Consider the following 20,545-nt stretch of genomic DNA (forward strand, 5'->3'; position numbering starts at 1 on the left):
CATATGTAACAAACCTGCACGTTGTGCACATGTACCCTAGAACTTAAAGTAAAATAAAGAAAAGAAAAATATTCACCTCCAAAAAAAAAAATTATGTTAAGTGAAAGAAGCCAGACACAAATGGCCATATTTTGTATAATTCCACTAATATGAAATGTTTAGAATAGGTAAATCCATAGAGATGATAGAGACAGAAAGTAGATCAGTGGTCACCAGGTGCTGTGGAAAGGAAGGAATGAAGAGTAACTGTTAATTAGTAAGGAATTTATTTTGCAGGAGACGAAAATGTTTTAAAATTAGTTAATAGTGATGGTTGCAAAACTATGTATTATAAAAACCAATGTGGGTAAATACATAAGAATGAAAAAAATAATAAAGTAATTCTACACTTCAAAACGGTGAATTGATGGTACGTGAATTATATCTTAATAAAGCTGTTATTACAAACATTATAGAGATCAACCTTAGCTGGACCCTTTACAGTGTCCATCAATCCTACCATTATTCTAATTAGACTGCTTTCCCATTCTCCATAATTTATTCCATTCTTCTCATTCTTGCTCAGTCCTCTCACTTTTCCCCTCAAACTCCACAGATAACCACATCTACTATGTCAGAGAAAACAAAAACAATCAACTAAACTTCTTCTGTATCTTGAATCCATATACCCAATTGAATATCTGGACTATTTATAAATATCTAAAATCAACATGGCCATATCTGTACTCATCACCTTCCCCCGAACCTGTTCTTACTTTATAGTTCTTTAAATCAAAAAAAGGCACTACCAACCTTCATCATTCTGGCTCAAACTGAAAACCTAGGAGTCAGATCTCATACCCAATAATCACTTAAGGCCTGTGGGATTGTATCTCCTAAATAATTCTGGATTGTCTCCATTCCTGATATCACTGTCCTAGGTCTAGCTACCATTTTCTCCCATCTAGACTAATAAGACAATCTTTCTTTTTTTTTTTTTTTTTTTTGAGACGGAGTCTTGCTCTGTGGCCCGCGCTGGAGTGCAGTGGCCGGATCTCAGCTCACTGCAAGCTCCGCCTCCCGGGTTTACGCCATTCTCCTGCCTCAGCCTCCCGAGTAGCTGGGACTACAGACGCCCGCCACCTCGCCCGGCTAGTTTTTTGTATTTTTTTTTTAGTAGAGACGGGGTTTCACCGTGTTAGCCAGGATGGTCTCGATCTCCTGACCTCGTGATCCGCCCGTCTCGGCCTCCCAAAGTGCTGGGATTACAGGCTTGAGCCACCGCGCCCGGCCTTTAACTCTCTTCTGTTATAATTTATGCTCCATACTGGGGTCAAAACGAACCCTTAAAGAAAAGAAAATCTAATTTTACTCCTCTGTTTAAAACTCAAGGCATTAGGAAAATGGGTGTCAAACTTTTGTGTGCATAATAATCATCTAGAAAATGTCTTTAAAATGAAGATTCCTATGTCCCATCTGGCCTGTTGTGGTACCATTTGTAGTAGATAGTTAAATATTACAATTATGGTTATATTTATGTGTAGGACCAGGAGTATGACACCACGAATGGAGACAGTAAGGAATTATTTAGGAGATATAATTTTGCTGTTTTTCTCATTCATTCTACCATATTTAATACTTTTAGACGTACAAATATTCAAATTTATTCACAGAATATTATTTCATTTAATTATAATAATTACCTTTTCCGGAATACTGATGTGCTCTCTCCTTTATCTTCTGCAAAATTAACTAATTTTGTATCATCAGGAACACTCTTCTCAGGTGCTATCTCAGTGCCAATGTGATTTTTATATTTCTGAGAACCATATGTCAGCTTGCCAGCAACATGTGATAAGTCATTTTTACCTACGCCTTCTAAATTTAGATCATCCTGTTCATATTTATCAGAAGGAAAGGCAAATTGGAATTTTTGTGTTGGTGAAATATAATTCTTGTCTTCATTAGTTATCTTTAAATTTGATGTTAACATTTTTGGCCTCTTTTCCTGACCTACGAAAAAGGAATATATTAATTATTACGTGTTCTCCATTAAAGAAAACTTTCAAAATGATGATTAAAAACTTTAATAAAAATTCCAAGTTAAGTATGAAAGCCAAAAGCAAAGCACTAGTAGTAAGACAATCTGTAATACCATATACGGTTTTAAAATACAGGTGATTGTTACACTTACGGTATATTACATCATTAAAAGACACTCAGAAATTAATATGGAATTACTGAATTAAATTTGAAGTTTATATGGCACCTGCATTATAAAATAGGTTTAATTTCTTTCTGACCCATAACAAACGATACAATTATACAATTATGAAGATTTACAATTTATATAAATGATTTACACACAGAAATACAATGACCAATTATATACAATGTTACCAAACACAATTCATTATTAACATATCTAATGCTTTTAAGTTTGTAATCCTGCTTCTAAAATCAAAATAAAGGAATGTTTTCATCAGAGTGACAGAATTTTAAAAGTTTCTTTAGAGGCTTTACAAGAATTTTTAGGGAAGTTTAGGGGGAATTTGGACGTCTTACTAGAATTTAAATTTGCTTTAGCATCTATGTATCTACACTGTACTCTATGCTATATATTATTTGATGTAAGTATATATATAACATATATGTAAATTAAGAAGCTTAATAAAATGTATGTGCATGAACATACGACCCAATTTAAAAATTAAAATTTTACTAATACTACATTATGTCACATACATTGTTTGAATGTGCTCGTTTTTGAGCTTTCTAAAAATGGTATCACTCTATATTTAACCTTCTGCATCTCCCTTTTTTCACTCAATATTTCTGGGATCTGGTTACCAGGCGATCTTCCCTTTAGTAAATGGCAAGGCAAACTGAACAGCAGTGATAGGAGCTTTAATAGTCACAGAAAAAGCATTCATAAAACAAAAATCAAAATGTGTGTGTAATAGTGTATTGTGTGCATTTATGTATGCATATGTATGTGTATTACATGCATAAAGAAGAAAAATGTGTTAAATTTTAAGATTTGGTGGGCACTATTTTGTTTTTGGGGGTATGTATGTATTGAGAGATAAGGGGGGTCTGTTTGTTTGTTTATTTATTTATTTAGAGATAGGGTCTCACTATGTTGCCCAGGCTGGAGTGCAGTGGCTATTCATAGTCTCCCAAGTAGCTGGGACTACAGGCAAGTGCCACTGCATCCAGCTTGGTGAGCACTCTTTTTAATAAAAGAAGGATCCGATTTTCATTTTATTTCATTAAAATAAAGAAATTTTAATTGTTTGCATAATAAGTATACATATTTGGGGGGATATCCGATATTTTGATACATGCATACACAATGTGTAATGATCAAATCAGAGTTTTTAAAAAAATATTGCCATGAACTATGGGTTTGGCTTCACAACAAATAAGTGATAATTTACCCAACAGTTTATTACTTTCTTTTTTTTTTTTTTTGAGATGGAGTCTCCCTCCATTGCCCAGGATAGACTGCAGTGGCGCAATCTCAGCTCACTGCAACCTCTGCCTCCTGGGTTCAAGCCATTCTCCTGCTTCAGCCTCCTGAGTAGCTGGGACTACAGGCACACACCACCATGCCCAGCTAGGTTTTTTTTTTTTTTGTACTTTTAGTAGAGATGGGGTTTCACCATATTGGCAGGCTGGTCTCAAACTCCTGACCTTGTGATCTGCCCACCTCGGCCACCAAGACTTTCTAATTCTTCCTCTAACTCCTGAATATCTGATATTTCTGAAATCAATACCCAATATGAGCATACATATTTTGGGGGCATATGCAATATTCTGATACATGCATACACAATGTGTAACAATCAAATCAGGGCTTTAAAATAAATATTGCCATGAACTGTATGGGTTTGGCTTCAAAACAAATATGTGATAATTTACCTAACAGTTTATGACTTTCTAATTCTTCCTCTAACTCCTGAGTATCTGGAATTTCTGAAATCAATGGAGCAGGCGGGAGAAACCAATCCAAAGACTTTTCATTATCTGGATGGCTATATAAAATATAAAAATGTGAGTATATATGTTAATAAAGATATAACATGAGTAGCTATGTATTTATTAAACATTACTCAATTATAGACTCTTAAACATCCTATAAATTAACTTTCTGTCAGCACTTTGATTTATCCCTACATAGCAGTGTTCTCAACCTTTTACCCTTATGTATCATAGGATTAATGAAACCGCTGTGTGAGATATGCTACCGAAATAACGGCAATAACTCTATATCCTTTTCTCCAATTCAAATGCCAGTAACAGGAATCTTAAATCTGCTCCAATATAAAAACAAAGGAGTACATCATTCTCAAACTTTAGCATTTTAACTATTACAAGTAACAAATTACTTGACATATCTCACAACTAATCACAGGTCATCAATGTGTAAATGACACCATTACTGATATTCCAGAGCTGGGATCCCCAATTCCTGGGCTGCAGACTGATACTGGCCTGTTAGAAACCCGGCTGCACAGCAGGAGGTGAACAGCAGGCAAGTAAGCATTACTGCCTGAGCTCCGACTCCTGTCAGATCAGCAACATCATTAGATTCTCACAGGAGTGCGAGCCCTACTGTGAACTGCACATGAGAGTGCTCTAGGTTGCATGCTCCTTATGAGAATCTAATGCCTGATGATCTGAGGTGGAACAGTTTCATCCCAAAACCATCTGTGGAAAAACTGTCTGCAAATTCAGTCCCTGGTGCCAAAAAGGTTGGGGACCGTTGTTCTAGAGTATTCCTATAACATTATTACAAATTAATGTCCTAACCTAAATATTCTTAGTCCAGAACCATCTACAAACTACAGAAAAATCCAAGAAATCATTTGAAACTGACAATCTCTTTATAACCTATAGTAATTGATATTTTTGCCACCCTGTTGGCATCATTAACTACCCCTCCTCATCTTTCAACTGTGATCGTGTTAACTGATACTGCTTTAAAGGTTCCTTTCCCATCAAAGTTGATTTGTTCTTCATTAGGACAAAAAGATAAGTGTTAGGTGACAGGAAATAAAGTTGAGAAGAGCATCATATATTTTGTCTATACCAAATCCCAAAGATTTTACGATCTAGTCATTTAGGATGTTACGCTCTCTAAAGTGAGAGAGTCAGTCTTTTACTTTTCTGTCTCTCAGAGCACCTAGCACATAGCTACTCTGACCATATTTTCCAAGTAAAAAATCTACAACGCATTATCTGGCAACATCTGACAGACTGTTTAATAACAGGCCAGATATTTTAAAATTTAGGACTATGTCAGAGGGTCCCCAAGATCACCCCCAGTTCAATAATTCCCTAAAATGACTCATAAGACTCAGCATACAGTCCTACTCATGGCTACCAGGACAAACTCCAAGAAAAACCAGGCATGAGCTTTTAAGAGTCTTCTCCCAGCAGACTCTGCGGGAGGCACTTAATTATCTCAGTAATGACTTAGGACAATACCCGTGAAATGTTGCCAAAGAAGGGAAGCTCTTCAGGGACTCAATGCCCAGGTTTTTATTGAGGGCTAACTAACATTAGCATAAGCATCCCCTGTCTGGCACACACCTAAATTCCAGAATCTCAGAAAAAGAGCAGGTATTCACATAAACCATATTATTTGTATAAACAGTTTACACACAGTAAGCCACTGTTGTCAGCTAATGGAGGGGATCTTCCTGAAATCTAAGTTCTCAGATGCTAGCCAAAGCCAACCTTGTAAACAGGCCTTTTCAAGAACAGCAGTTTAGGCTGCTATGTTAACTCTTTTCTACACAAGGACTATTTCAGAAAATCCAAGAAAGAGGAATAATAGCTCTACTATTCCGCCTCTTAATAAAATCAAATCTCCCTTATAATTTCCCAATCTTTTCTCCAGAGGCGACATCATCATCCCAGTCACCCAGAATCCAAACCACAGTATCTTTTTTACTAAGTAGATCTAGATACATATTAGGTCTTATTGTATATTCCTTGTAATGCTTCTTAAATTCATCACTTTCTTTGTGTTTCCATGGTCATTAAAACAATCAAGGCTCTTACTAACTTGTCTTAACTGCCCTCACTGCTTCCATGCTTTCTCTCTAATATATTTTACAAGTTCCTACCACATTCATTTGGAATTGCTTTCATTTCATTACTCCATTCAAAATCCTTCAGTGGCTTTCAAAGATTGCCAAACTTCCTAGTAGCCTTAGACTACCTCACAGTTTTAACTCTCCTACACATACCTTATAGTCTAAACTAAACTGAACTCCCTGTTGTATAACAAATAGATAATGCATTCCGTCTCTCCTCATCTTTTTTTTTTCCTTCTGAAACAAGAGTCTCGCTCTGCCGCCCAGGTTGGAGTGCAGTGGCAAGATCTCAGATGACTGCAACCTCCACCTCCTGGGTTCAAGTGATTCTCATGCCTCAGCCTCCCCAGTAGCTGGGATTACAGGCATATACCAACATGTCCGCCTAATTTTTGTATTTTTAGTAGAGACGGTGTTTCACCATGTTGGCCAGGCTAGTCTCAACCTCCTGGACTCAAGTGATCCACCCACCTCAACCTCCCAAAGGGCTGAGATTACAGGTGTGAGCCACCGTGCCTGGTCACTCCTCACCCTCATTCAAAGATATTTACTCAGCTTGCCCCTGTGCCCTGTCCTCCGCAGACATCTACCTACAGAAGTTCCACTATTTTATGCATTCATTAATCCATTCAGTAATTATTTACTAAGTACTATGTGCCAGGTATTGTTCTAGGCACTAGAGCTTATATTCAAAGGCTGGCTCAAATCCTACCTTTTCCAAGAAATCTCCCTAGGTTCCCAAAGATTTTCTCCTCCCTTCTTCTTATAGAGGGAATCTATAATATGTATATAGTCTGCCTTGAGGTATGTGAATGTACAGATAGATAATAGTGAGAAACAGGCAGGTAAGTAGATGGATAGCTTTGACAGATATTTGATACTCCCTCTAGATTATAAACACCTGAGTTTTATTTTTATGTCCATTTACATCAGCAGTACTTAGCAAAGTCCTTTACATAATTTCAATAAATATTTGTTGATTTAATTCCATAGCCTTTAATCCATAGTGAATTATATCCAAAATCCTTATTCCAGCACTTAACACACATCACCATCTAACCTCAACTTAGAATTTCTAACTTTATGTCCGTCCCAGTGTTTCTCCTTCATGAATCGTCTATTCCAGGCAACTTCTCTACACGTTATCCCTTACAAGTACCATGAATTGTCCTATCTCCATTCTTTTTCTCTTGCTCTAACACTCTGCCTTCAAATGCCCAGTTCTTCTCTTCCTATAGGAATTATCAAATCCTTCAAAGCCTCCTATAGTTTCCCCCTACTACCCAAAAAGCCTGACTTGCCTGTGTAGTCCAAGACAACCTTCCTTCCAAGTCTGAAATTTCATTGCATGAACATACGCCTATCATTTGCTTTGCACATATTTTTGACTATATTTTCAGAAAAACAACCATGTTATAAAATTTGCATTGGCCAGACCTGATTAACACATGTTGCCCAAGTTGGATGTGCTCTTTCACTCTCAAAAGTGTCCCAGTATAGATGATTATTTACATGGTCACATTACTTATTAATGTCTTTCCATTTGATGTTTAATCTCCTCAACTAGATTTTAAGTATTGTGTAAGTAAAAGTCTGTTTCATCCTTTTTATAACCCTTTCAACTTTCAATCAATATTTGAATGAACAAGTAAAATAACGAGGCAATAAATATACCTCACTAAAATAGGATAGCACAATACACTAAAAATACATACAAAATTCAAAATTGAACAATGCACATGAAAATCCACAAAAGCCAGTATTTAACATACTACCTACTCTCTAGTCTTATTTTCTTTGGTCTCACATCTTTATTCCCACCCCTACTTCCTGCCAGCACTTAATGTGCCTATCATACTTTGCCTTTGGCATACTGTTCATTGTTTCCAAATGGTGACGTCATTCCTTGTCCTGAGCTACTCTTTGAGCATTATTTCCCATTTTTAGCTTGGACAAAAATAATCCGAACAAACCAGAAATGCAAATAAATACAAGCAAAATAGGCAATAATCGATTCTTGAGTTTCACTCTGTTGCTCAGGCTGGAGTGCAGTGGCGCCATCTTGGCTAACTCCAACCTCTGCCTCTGGCTTCAAGCGATTCTCATGTCTCAGCCTCCCAAGTAGCTGGAATTAGTGGCATAGGCCACCAGGCATGGCTAATTTGTTGGTACTTTTAGTAGAGACAGGGTTTCACCATGTTGGCTACACTTGTCTTGAACTCCTGACTTCAGGTGATCCAGCCGCCTCAGCTTCCCAAAGTGCTGGGATTACAGGCGTGAGCCACTATGCCAGGCCCAAATCTATTCTACTTTTTAAATCATAACATTTAAGATGTTAAACTTCAGTTACTCCCCTATACTACTGGTAAGAGAATTCCATGTTTACCAAATATGTAACTGAAATATCGTTCTGTTGATTCCTCATTTTTATTTGTATATTTACCAGAGAGAAAACTAAAACTCACCCAAATTCAAAAAACCCTAAAGTAATACACTGTGTTATCAATCTTTAAGGGAGACTTACTTTTCAACTTCATCTGGTTTTTCAAAAAACAAATTATCCAAAGAAAACGAGCAATCATTTGATTTCAGCATTGTTGAAAACTGGACTTTGTCATAAATCTACAAAATATGGAAAAAGTAGTTTATAAAGATGTAGAAAAATATTTTGTATAAACTATAATCACTAATTTTCCACAGTCTCCTGTAAAATATAACCACAGACTATCCTTCCAGCTTCATCGTCTGCAACTTCCTTCAAAGCACTTCAACATTCAAATACATTATTCTCTGTTTTCCACTCATTCATGGATTCAAACTTGCTCCCTTCTCTTCATAGTGCTCCAATGCTTGGAACATGCTTTCTTCCATTCTCCAACTGGCAAATTCCTCCCATCCTTCAAGGTATAGGTCAAATGTCATTTCTTCTTCAAAGGCTTTTCTGAATTTGTCTTCTTCCTCAAGGCAGAATTAATCAGTCTTCTTGGGCTCTTAATGTTTTGTTCGCACCTTTATTTTTGAGTTAGGACAGCACATTTTATTGTGAATGTGTGCACCTCTAACAATATACTATGTACATATGCAGGGATTTGCTTCAAAATAAAAGGGAGAGATGAAGGATTATTGAAATAATATTGACAATGGGTGATCACAGCTAAAGCTATGTAATAGGTATATGGGGTTCATTATAATATTTTTTCATATGTTTGAACTTTTTCAAAATAAAAAAATTACAAGTTTAACATACATATGCATATATACAATCATATTATATAATGCATATACTACATATGTTTACATTCTTTTTTAAAAGATAATTTTTGCACTCAGAGATATTATCTAAACACAAAGGATAAAAACATTCAGCAATGGCCACCTTGGAACATAACAAAAATCTGGGGCTGAACAAAGATGCAAATGTGATTAAAAAAAAAAAAACTAGTCTCTAGATACATACATAGCTCCCATTAGAATTATTTTTCCCTGCATATCCCATTTTTTTCTAAATTCTTAAACATCAAAGAACATTCTATATGACAAACCATAAAATCAGATGAATTGCAAAACACAAATCACATTTCTGTTTCTTCTGTTTTAGTTAATACACTGTAAATTTGTCCTCAAGACAGAAACTACAATAGAAGAAATTGTATTAATGCCACTATCTAGTGGAGAAATACGCATTACCAAGTCAGATTATGTCTCTCCAATTTTGAATCCTCCTTGATGTGGGGATGAGATACAAGTGGGAGTGATGGGGGGAAGGGAGAATGTTTCCACATACACTGCTTGACAAATGCTACTGTATTAGAACTAAACCTATATACATACTTTAGGGCTGTTCTTACTGATATAGAATATTGTGGGGTTTTTCGCTGTTTTCGTTATTGGGTTCTTCCCCCTTCCATCTGTTTAATATAATTGCCCTCTTCATTTTTCTCTATTAATCAGTTACCAACAAAAACAAGTGTAAAAATGAAACAAATTAGTGTGGTTCTATAAATGTCTAAAACAATTTATACGCAAAATAGAAGCCTAGGATAATAGGGCAGGAGGTAGAGGGAGTCATTCAGAAATATGTGAAGTCTTTAACAGCTTTAAGTAAACAATTTCAGAACTTGAAAACAATTATCTGAAAAAGTATAAATGAAAATGTTAATCACGTTTTTATAGTGCCCAAAAAGTAACAAATAAAATGTTCCCTTTCTAGTTTTAGGAAAACTGCGTTCAAGCAAAAGAAACTTTTTCTAAAATAAACCTCACCAGGCCACTTTCATATGGCTTTGCTGCCTCAGAATTTAAGTCGAAAATCTTAAGGCTAACATTTACACACTTGAATATTTTCTTCCCAAAGCAACTACAAATAGACAACAAAACTACAAATTTAAAACATTTGGGAAGAAAAGTGTTGCAAAAAAACTAACAAAAACCTCCTATACAAACAGCATATATTTTCAAAAGAATTTTTGATTTCTAGTTCTAGCATACAAGAATATAACTTGCTTTGGGTTCAGAATAAAAATATCGTGTACATATTTTAGTTCTTATACACTCCTATGGAAAAAAACACCCCTTATCTAAAACTGCATCCTCTCATCCTGCATTATTTTTCGTCATAGCATGAATTGATAACTAACATTATAGTATATGCTTAGTTGTTTATTATGTTTCTCCCTTTAGAGCAAGCATGGACTTTTTGCTCACTAATGTGTTCCAATAACCCAGAATAGTGCCTGGCACACAGTAAATGGTCCATACGAATTTATTGTGGAATAAATGCATTAGCAATAACCATTTTATAAAAAGAATGTTAAATAAAAATAATTTTCTGTTAACTTAGAAACTTAAAATTTGACCAATCTGAAAAATGTGAAATTTTTTTCTAGTTCAGGATTCATGTAAATAAAATCATGAAGGTTCTAAAAGATGATGAATTTAGCACTTTCATTATGTAAATAAATCTTTTTTTAAAAGAACAAACACAGGTCCTAAAAGGGACCATGCTACAGTTCAGTATGAGTTTGTGATGTGAGGGGATGCTATTTTAAATTAATTAAAGTTTTAGGTTTAGATTCAGATTTTCTAAGTTCCCATTATTTATTATTAAAGTTTTAGTTTCAGCACATGGCACAAAATTAGATTGCCAAACACAACAAACAATATCCCACGTAGTTTTATTTTTAAGTGTCTGCTCTGCTATAATCACTGTTAAAATACTTTTTGAGACTACATAATTAGCAGTGCAGACCTGCACCTTCTCTAGTTATATTAATGACAATCTCTACTTAAATATTAATACAACTAGATACAATTAATCTCTAGTTATATTAACGACAATTCACCATTTTGTCTTCTGTAATTTTACTTATTGTATACAATTATTGTATAAAACTATTGCATTATATACAATTATTGTATAAAATTATTGTATTGCATACAATTATTGTATACAATTATTGTATAAACTTACTGTATAAAATTGCGGGCCTATTACTTATTTCTTACTATTTTTACTCAGAAATATACTCCTTATTTTAAAAGTACAGAAACTCAGATACAAATTATTGATTTGCTAGAAATTTTTGTGAGTTACGGAAGAAGTCGGGAACAACATTTACGGGAATAACCGACCGTCACAAATAACTGCAGAGAATTTGACAAAGAAGGAAAAATCATTGGGAACAAATTACTCCGAGGCTCGGCCTGGGAAAGGACCATGCAATTATCGGAGCCCCAGATCTCACCCCCTCTCACCAGGCACCAACGGGGCTAGAAGGGTCCGGCTGGGGACCGAATCAGCACCTAAAGCAAAATAACAGCTCTGTGGATTTCCTAAGGAGAATATCCTACATCCAAGGCAGAGGCGTTAGGGCCGGGAGAGTGGCGCAAGAACGGGGCGCTGGGGCGCGTCACTCCACCCCCAGGTTCCCGTTTCCTCCAACCGATGTGAAACCGGCGGCTCAGACAGATGGGTACGTCCCCTCAAAGCTCGCTCAGGGGGCGCCACACACCAGAACACAAGACACCAATCAGCCGACTCTAGGGACGGGCCGGAAGTATAGTCAGTCCCACCCCGCGGGGAACTGGGCCCGTCCTGCGCCCGAGCGGGCCTCAAGCCTCACCGCTTTCTGACTGGAAACGCGGCTGAGGGGCCTGGCGCCGGCCCGCGGCCTGGAGTCGGCTGGTGACCAACAACTCGCCGCGCCCGTCCGCTGCCTACCCGGCAGACGGCTCTAGAGATCGACCGCTGCCCGGACGGCTCGGCTGGGTCCCCACTTCCCCGCGGGCGTCGGGCCCCGGTCCCCACCTTTCCCGCGGGCGTCGGGCCCCGTCCTCACAGGACTCCCTGCGCGCAGCTCCTAAGCCAGTCGAGCGCCGATTCATCAGCCCCTCGGAGGACCCTCCCGCCCTGAGCCTGGCTAAGCCGATCTCCAAGCAATGGATCGCCCGAGCCCCCAACCTCTCCCTTCCTTTTTTTCTCCAAAAGTTTATAACTGTTTTGAATATATCTCTTGCAGGTTACTGTGTCTATTCTCGTTAAATACAGCTCCTAATCCTGGGTTCTAAGAGTCTTCTAAGTGGTACCCTTTCCCTAAGGGTACAACAACTACACAAACACACCCCAACCTGCCTTTCTCATAAAAATTAGCCAGGCCTTAGCTCTGGGACTTCCAGTCTCTCCGTACCTAAAAAGTGTTTTACCTCTATTATTTATAAAATATAATAATGGCACTCATGAGGTCCGTATTACTGAGGAACTTGATTCAGAAATAAAGTTAAATTTCAGAAATAAATGTTCTAAAACACAATGATCTTTAAATATGTTTAGCCAACATGAATTTATAAAAACAGGGCAATAATGTGTTCTTAGACTTTAAATATGAACAAACTATAAGTTATCCTTTTAAGTTTCTTTAGAATTGTCCTCTGAAGATTTGGCAGGGAATGTTTTGTAGATGATAAAATAGCAACGAATCAATGATGCTTTTCTTGCAGAGACATTTATCCTTCCTTTGGAAACCCCCACCTGTGACATCTAGGGCCAGCCTACTGTCTGACTGCCCTATTCCTATACTGTCCTATACTGTCAGACTGCTGTCTGACTGCCCTATTCCTGTTCTCTTTTCCCTTGCAGCTCTACTGTTAATTAGCTGTATGACCTTGGAAAAGACCCAACCTTAAGTCTTAATTCTTCATCCTCAATGATACTAATAAGCTCTACCTCCTAGATACTGCTGCAAGGGTTAAATAAAATAATATTTGCAATAGTCCTACCACACAGTAAATGCTCATGAACCTTAATCTCTTTCACCTTCGCTGAGATGTAAAATTATTCCAGTAATTGGATAGGCCAGTTATTTGGATACTGATAAAATAACAAGTCTTTGTCTCTTGGAGAAAATAACATTTTGACTGCATAAACTATTCTTAATAGAAAGGTTGAATTATCATTCCTCTCAAAAATACTGGAGAGGAAAGTTACTTTCCATAGGCTGCATAGAAGAAAATAACAAAACAGTGCATTTGCTATAGTGAACCCCCCAATGTGTTGAAATTCATACGTTGAATTCTAACCCCCGATGTGATGGTATTTGGAGGTGGGACTTTTGTGAGGTAATTAACTCACAAGGGTAGAGCCTTCATGAGTAGGATTAGTGCCCTTTTAAGCGGCCAGTTAGTTCGCTCTTTTTCTGCCATGTGATGATACAGGAGGACCGTATCTGCAAGCAAGGAAGGAGGCCCTCACCAAATACCGAATGTGCCTGCACTGTGATCTCGGACTTCTCAGGCACCAAAATTGTGGAAAATGTTTGTTGTTTAAGCCACCCAGTCTATGGTAATTTGTTATAGCAGCTTGAACTAAGATAGGGTTTGAGTGATAGAATTGTAGAATTCAGCAACAGGCAGGTACAGGGGGAGTCTTACTGTCAAAGCACACAGTAGCAAATGGCCACCATGTTCATAAACAAAAACATTCATTCATTCGTTCACTCATTTATTCAAGAATGCGTGGGGAATCTATAGAGGCTTACCTTTCTCTTAAAATAATGTAGTAAAAATGTCAAAGCTTCAGTTTTTAAAAGGAAGCCTCAGGACGGTGATAAAGTTACTAAAAATCCCATTTTGGGGGGAGAGATTGCCATGGTTTTTAGTAATGTTGCCACGTTTCTCAAGAAAACATTTTAATCCTAAAGATTTAGTTTTACAACCAATGCAACAATGTTATAAGCAATCCTCCAAATTGAATAACTTGACTAAAATTTGAAATATAGTCTTCCCAATCAACTTCTGGCATGACTGCATAAAGAGCTCTGCTATCTCACCTCTCAGTGAAACTGGTGAAAATTCTAGAAAAACGACTCAGACCCTCTGGAAATGATCCTAAGAGCAAATAGCAAAAGAGGAAACATCTCTTCAAGTAAGAGATATAAAAAATTCGTAAGAAAGGCAAGGGTCTGTGGTATTTTATCCAAGACTCCCAAGTCCCAGCTTAGCGAGACAGTCTCCATTCTAGACAGCTGCAGCCAAGAATACAGAGCTCTCTCTGCACCCAGCTTCCACTAGTAGGTGCGCTTTCTTTCTTTCTTTCTTTCATTGTGGTAAAACCTGAATAATATTTATAATTTTAACCATATATAAGTATATAATTCAGGGACATTAAATACACTCACAATGTTGTATAACCACCACCCTTATCCATACCCAGAACTTTTTCATTATCCCCAATAAGAAATTTGTGCCCATTCAGGGAGGGGAACATCACACACTGGGGCCTGTTGGGGGGTGGGGGGCTGGGGGAGGGATAGCATTGGGAGAAATACCTAATGTAAATGACGAGTTGATGAGTGCAGCAAACCAACATGGCACATGTATATCTATGTAACAAACCTGCACACTATGCACATGTACCCCAGAACTTAGAATATAATTTAAAAAAAAAAAAAAAGAAACGAAATGTCTGCCCATTAAACAGGAACTCCTCCTTTTCCCCTGTCCCTAATTTCTGGTAGCCTCTATTATACTTTCTAATTCTGAGTTTACCTATCCTAAGTACTTCATATAAGTAGAATCATACAATATTTGTTCTTTTGTTTCTGGATTATTCACTTAGCACAGTGTTTTCAAGGTTCATCCATGTTGTAGCATGGATCAGAATTTTACCCCTTTTTAAGGCTCAGTAATATTCCATTGTATGTATATACCACATTTTGTTTATCCATTTGTAATCCTGACTAATGGACATTTGAATTGTTTCCACATTTCCACCTTTTGACTATTGTGAATAATGCTTCTATGAACATTCGTGTGTAGGTATCTCTGTTCAACTCCCTGCTTTCAATTCCTTTGGATATGTATCTAGGAGTGGAATTGCTGGGACATATGATAATGCTATTACAGCCAATGCCATGAGTTCTAGCTGATGTATCCAACATTACCAAAATTTTCTTTACTTTGTAACATCCACATCTTTTACACTCTGATTAGTCAGTAGGAATTGATATTGAAAAATTAGTCTCAGCCTGGGCAACACAGCGTGACTTTGTCCCTACCAAAATTTTAAAAACTAACCAGGTGTGATGGTAGGTGCCTATAGTCCTGGCTGCTTGGCAGGCTGAGGCAGGAGAATGGCTTGAACCAAGGAATTCCAGGCTGCAGTGAGCTGTGATCCCACCACTGCACTCCAACCTGGGCAATAGAGCAAGATCCGCTATCTTGGAAAGCAAGAAAGAAAAAGAAAAATTAGTGTTGGTGGCTCTAGAGAAGCAGGAACCAAGAAATGCTGAGGTTTCAAGACTATTTTTCTGCAAGTGACAGCCAGAAATGTGTTGTGTTTTTTATTGTCAGATTTGGACAAGAAACAGTGAAGAGATCCTTTGGGAAGAAACTGAGAATTACAAAATTAATTTCTGAGAAAAAAAAGAAAAAAGGAAATAAAACTAGTTTGATATGATGGGATTCTCAGGAGGAAAGAAAAGTTTAGGGAGTTAGGCCCAATTCAGCAGATACTTAAATAACAAAAGGAAGACTGAATTAAGCACAAACCAAAAAAAAATCTTTCTGTCCCTTCTTTCTTTGCTTTCTTTCTTTCTTTTCTTTTTCTTTCAGTTTCTCTTTTTCTTTCACTTTCTCTTTCTTTCTTTGTCTTTTCTCTATTCCTCCCTTCCTCCCTTCCTCACTTTCTCCCTTCCTCCCTTCCTCTCCTTCTCTCCTTCTCTCTTTCTCTCTTTCTGTCTTTCTTTCTTTCTTTCTACAGGGTCTTGCTCTGTTGCCCAAGCTGGAAGGCAATTATGTGATGGCTCACTGTAACCTCCTGGCTTACCGTAACCTCAGCCTCCTGGGCTCCAGCAATCCTCCTGCCTTAGCCTCCCAAGTAGCTGGGACCACAGGTACATACAACCACACCACACCCTGCTAATTTTTTTAAAATTATTTTTATTTTTTGTAGAGATGAGGTCTTGTTATGTTACCCAGGCTGGTCTCAAACTTGTTGTCTCAAGCAATCTGCCCACCTTGGCTGCCCAAAGTGCTCAGATTACAGGTGTGAGCCACCATGCCTGGCCAGGATAATTTTTCTTTAGGAAAGATTAGTAAGTATCTATGTAACCGAGAACATAATGACATAAATTGATTAGAAACCAATTCCTTGAGTTCCAAATGACTAAGGAGAGTGTTTAATGGTCTTGTGTAAGATCCTATAGTCATATTTCAGGAAATCTGTTTTTTTCTCTTTTCAGGCAGAAATTGACTCCTCCTACCAAAATGAATTTAAAATATCTTCTGCTCTCCAAAGTCAAGAATGTTGATCCTAATAGAACTGCCAGACAGGGTGTTCCAATTAGGCCTAGAACTAACGCACCATAGAACCACAGCCAGCTAAGGTATATTACAAAGAACATAAGCTTTCCATAGAAATCAGTTAAGAAAGATTCAGCATTCAATGGCTGTTCTTTGTACTGGACTGTATAAGTAGATTCTAAAATGTGTTAACACAAACCCTGAACTAGGAAGCAAACGTCCCAATACATAAACTTGAGGACAAAGGGAATTATTCTGCACCAGCATAAATTATTTCCTAAGTAAAAATTAATGCCAGTTTCTTCAGGAGAAGTATGTGGGGACTCATAACCAGTGTATGTGTATTTTATGGTGAGTTGTATTCAGGTTCGTGAGGCAAACTATAGATACTTCACATTGAGCATACTAGGTTTAGTCATTCTTAGCAAATTCTTTTGCCATTATTATAAAGTCCCTGTATAAATAAGAATTAACATATTCCTTCAGGTGGTTGGTGCCTGGAGTAGACTTTACCTGAGCATTATAATTAAGAATCTGGCATCCAGAATCTTATATAAAATTGTATTAATGAAACATGCAACGTATTTTATCTTCAAAAAGATTATTTAAAGGAACTTTTAGAAGCCACTGGCAGATATCTTTAAAAGATATTTAAATGTCAGAAGTCAGAGTAGAAAACATACTTTTAAAAAAGCATTTTTGTTGTGTTTTGTTTTGTTTTTTGTCTCAGGCCAAAAAGTAGTTGGCAGGATCTTGCAGCCATGTGATCAAAGATGCATTAATATTATATATATATTGTCCAGAAATAAGGTAGTTTCTACAGGTGATATAATTTTGTAGTTAATCAAGAGATATTGCAGTGGTACAAATAACCAGTTAAGATACTGAACAAATTGATGTGTAGACAGAATAAGAAATAAGAAACACTATGTAGAAGCAGAAATAATGCTTTTGTCTGGAATCCTTTCCAGGAAACGGGGAAAGGGAAGAGATGCTATCACAACTGGCAGATGATTATTCATTTGTGATATATGTTGAGTTAGGATGCATTTAAGCATGGGTTATCTCGTGTTTAAATTTGTCAAAGCATTGAGAATGCACAGTACATACAATAGCATATATTTTAGCATCTCAAGTGATCCTTGGAACAAAGTTGAGAGTGCTGTATACATGTCTACCCAGAGTCTGAAGCCACTGCAAAGGGAAATAGACACATTTTACACAACAGCTGCCACCACCAATAATCACTAGAGAAGGAAAAGGGGATAAATTTGAACATTTTCTCTAGAACTTTCTGGCTGCTCATGGCTTCTACCAGTCCTGAGAACATGAAATAGCTTTCTGGAGGGAGAGGGAGATGTTGAAGTACAAAAGGAATAGAGTAGCTCTTCAATAGGGAATGAGTGGTGAGGTTAGGACCCTCTCAGCCCAGTGCCCAGCGCCCTAAGGGAGGCACATTCACATCCAGGGAGCAACAGATGGAGCAAGACGCAGCCAGAGAAACTGCAGGGACCAGGCTGTGGAGGAGAGGCGGCTTAAGCAATACTCACAGACCATTCCCTGGGCCTGGCCCCACTAAGCCTTCCAAAATTGAGAATCTTGCCTTGGGCGAGATCTGCTAGCCTCAGAACAACATGTTGCCAGGGTAGAGGCAGTGAAGCAGGCAGCAGAACTGTCACCATGGCTGCAGGGGCAGTTCTAGAACTAGGAGCTATGAAATCAACCAGGAATGTAAGTCTGGTTTGTGAAAAGTATATGCTGTTATGATGGTTAATTGAACTGATTGCTAAAACCAGGAAAGTTTGTCAAGCCCCTTCTCCTAGCTGTCAGCTGGGAAACCAGAAGGACTATTGGGTAGGGAGTGTCAGAGAATCTAGGATTCCAACAACTGGGGCATGTTCTCAGAGTAATAATGCTTCATGGTTTTTGGTAGGAAATGAGTTACCTGCATTGTTATTTTGCTTTATCTAACTCAGATTAGTGGCCTATGAATATGAAACATCAGTGTCACAAAAAAATTTAGTAGCACTCTACAGTTTAAAAGCATTTGCTCATTTAATGGATGGGGAAAATTTCTGAGAATTCATAAAAATGGTGTGTGTGCATGTCTGAATGAGTGGCTGAGGGTAGGTGCCTTGTATGTGTGTGTTATGGGGAGGGAAGAACAATGGCATGAAACCAAGCAGATGGTGAACAGATTAGATATATATATTAGATGTTTTAGAACATTATCCTTCCACTAGTAAATGGAGTAGTGTGGGTTAAAGCAAGTCCCAGTGAAAGCGTTCTGCCCAGAAACACAACTCAAAAGGTGAAGGTTGAGGATTTAAGAAAAGACATGGAGACTGAGTGGGAATTAAAACCTCATAAGCCCAGAAAACAATGAGCAAGATAAGAGAGTGATTAATAAAAAAGTAAACTGAGTTAATGTATATTGGACATCTTTCAGATACCTGTGAAGTAAAAGAGCTATCAAATTGTAAGGTGTCATTGAACATTAGGAACTTTATCTTTTTTTTTTTTTTTTTTTTGAGATGGAGTCTTGCTCTGTTGCCTGGGCTGGAGTGCAGTGGCCAGATCTCAGCTCACTGCAAGCTCCGCCTCCCGGGTTCACGCCATTCTCCTGCCTCAGCCTCCGGAGTAGCTGGGACTACAGGCGCCCGCCACCTCGCCCGGCTAGTTTTTTGTATTTTTAGTAGAGACGGGGTTTCACCGTATTAGCCAGGATGGTCTCGATCTCCTGACCTCGTGATCCGCCCGTCTCGGCCTCCCAAAGTGCTGGGATTACAGGCTTGAGCCACCGCGCCCGGCCGGAACTTTATCTTTATTCACCTGTTTTATGTGTTTCTTAATTAACAGAAAATATAAAATTTGCTACCCTGAAAAAAAATGACAGCATTAGCTCTGAAAAGGAGTCCTGCCAATTTCTGCAACCTGTGCTCAGACTGTCCATTCCATCCACACATTAGGAATGAGAAGTAGTTCACTCAAGTAGTAGGAAGCTTCTTTTTCCAGCAGGATGGTTTGTATCACAAGTCATTTGGCAGAAGTTTTGACAAAATAAGTTATTTTGTAGACTATAAGGTATAATACTGGGGAGTTTAAACATATTTTTTTTCCTGGATAAAAGTACTATTCGCATGACTTACCTGATATTTTCCCCAAATTGGGAAGTATCCTGGACATGAATATTTGATATCGAATACAGTGATTTTGCCTGAATTCCCCTATATGTGATCTCCAGCTCTTTCTACAAACCACACCGTTTCCCTTAAACAGCAGTTAACACTGATTTTTGTTGTTACTTAAACATTACAATCAGAAGAAGTATATTTTTAAAATATCTGGCTTTGAACAAATTCCCATTTTATATGTAATATCTATTGCTATCCAGAGTGGACTTAAAGCGTAAAGAGTTTTTCTTTCAACTTCATTCGCAAGTGACATCTTTCCCAACATATTCATATACACAAATCACATTAAAATATGTATAGCAAAGCATCCTCTAAGCAGTTCCAAATTTTTTAATATTTTATTTTCCCCAACCTAACATCTGAGCTGCCAGATGTTTTGAATTTTTTGAACTCATGGAGATTTTGTAGCAAGTCACAAACCTGCATAGTCTGAAAGCACATGACTGCATCACTTCTCAGCCTTTTGGC

General features: G+C 37.7%; 1 protein-coding gene across 2 annotated transcripts in view; it reads right to left on the bottom strand.

The window, feature by feature from the left end:
• LOC105510277 (probable ATP-dependent DNA helicase HFM1) overlaps window positions 1-12,479 on the bottom strand; it is a 118,647-nt gene extending 106,168 nt beyond the window's left edge. Inside the window, exons 1-5 of one of the 2 annotated variants that reach the window (XM_011939956.1) lie at window positions 12,430-12,479; window position 12,125; window positions 8,611-8,708; window positions 3,904-4,016; window positions 1,683-1,992 (exon numbers count right to left, since the gene is read on the bottom strand). In XM_011939956.1, the coding sequence (XP_011795346.1) occupies window positions 1,683-1,992; window positions 3,904-4,016; window positions 8,611-8,708; window position 12,125; window positions 12,430-12,470 (563 nt within the window). In that variant the 5' untranslated portion in view covers window positions 12,471-12,479. Of the gene's footprint in view, window positions 1-1,682; window positions 1,993-3,903; window positions 4,017-8,610; window positions 8,711-12,124; window positions 12,126-12,429 lie in introns of those variants that run through there. The other variant, XM_011939957.1, reaches the window with a different exon arrangement.
• Between the last annotated feature and the right edge of the window lie 8,066 nt (window positions 12,480-20,545).

The sequence above is a fragment of the Colobus angolensis genome, unplaced genomic scaffold (assembly GCF_000951035.1).
Source record: "Colobus angolensis palliatus isolate OR3802 unplaced genomic scaffold, Cang.pa_1.0 Scaffold186, whole genome shotgun sequence".
NCBI lineage: Eukaryota > Metazoa > Chordata > Mammalia > Primates > Cercopithecidae > Colobus > Colobus angolensis.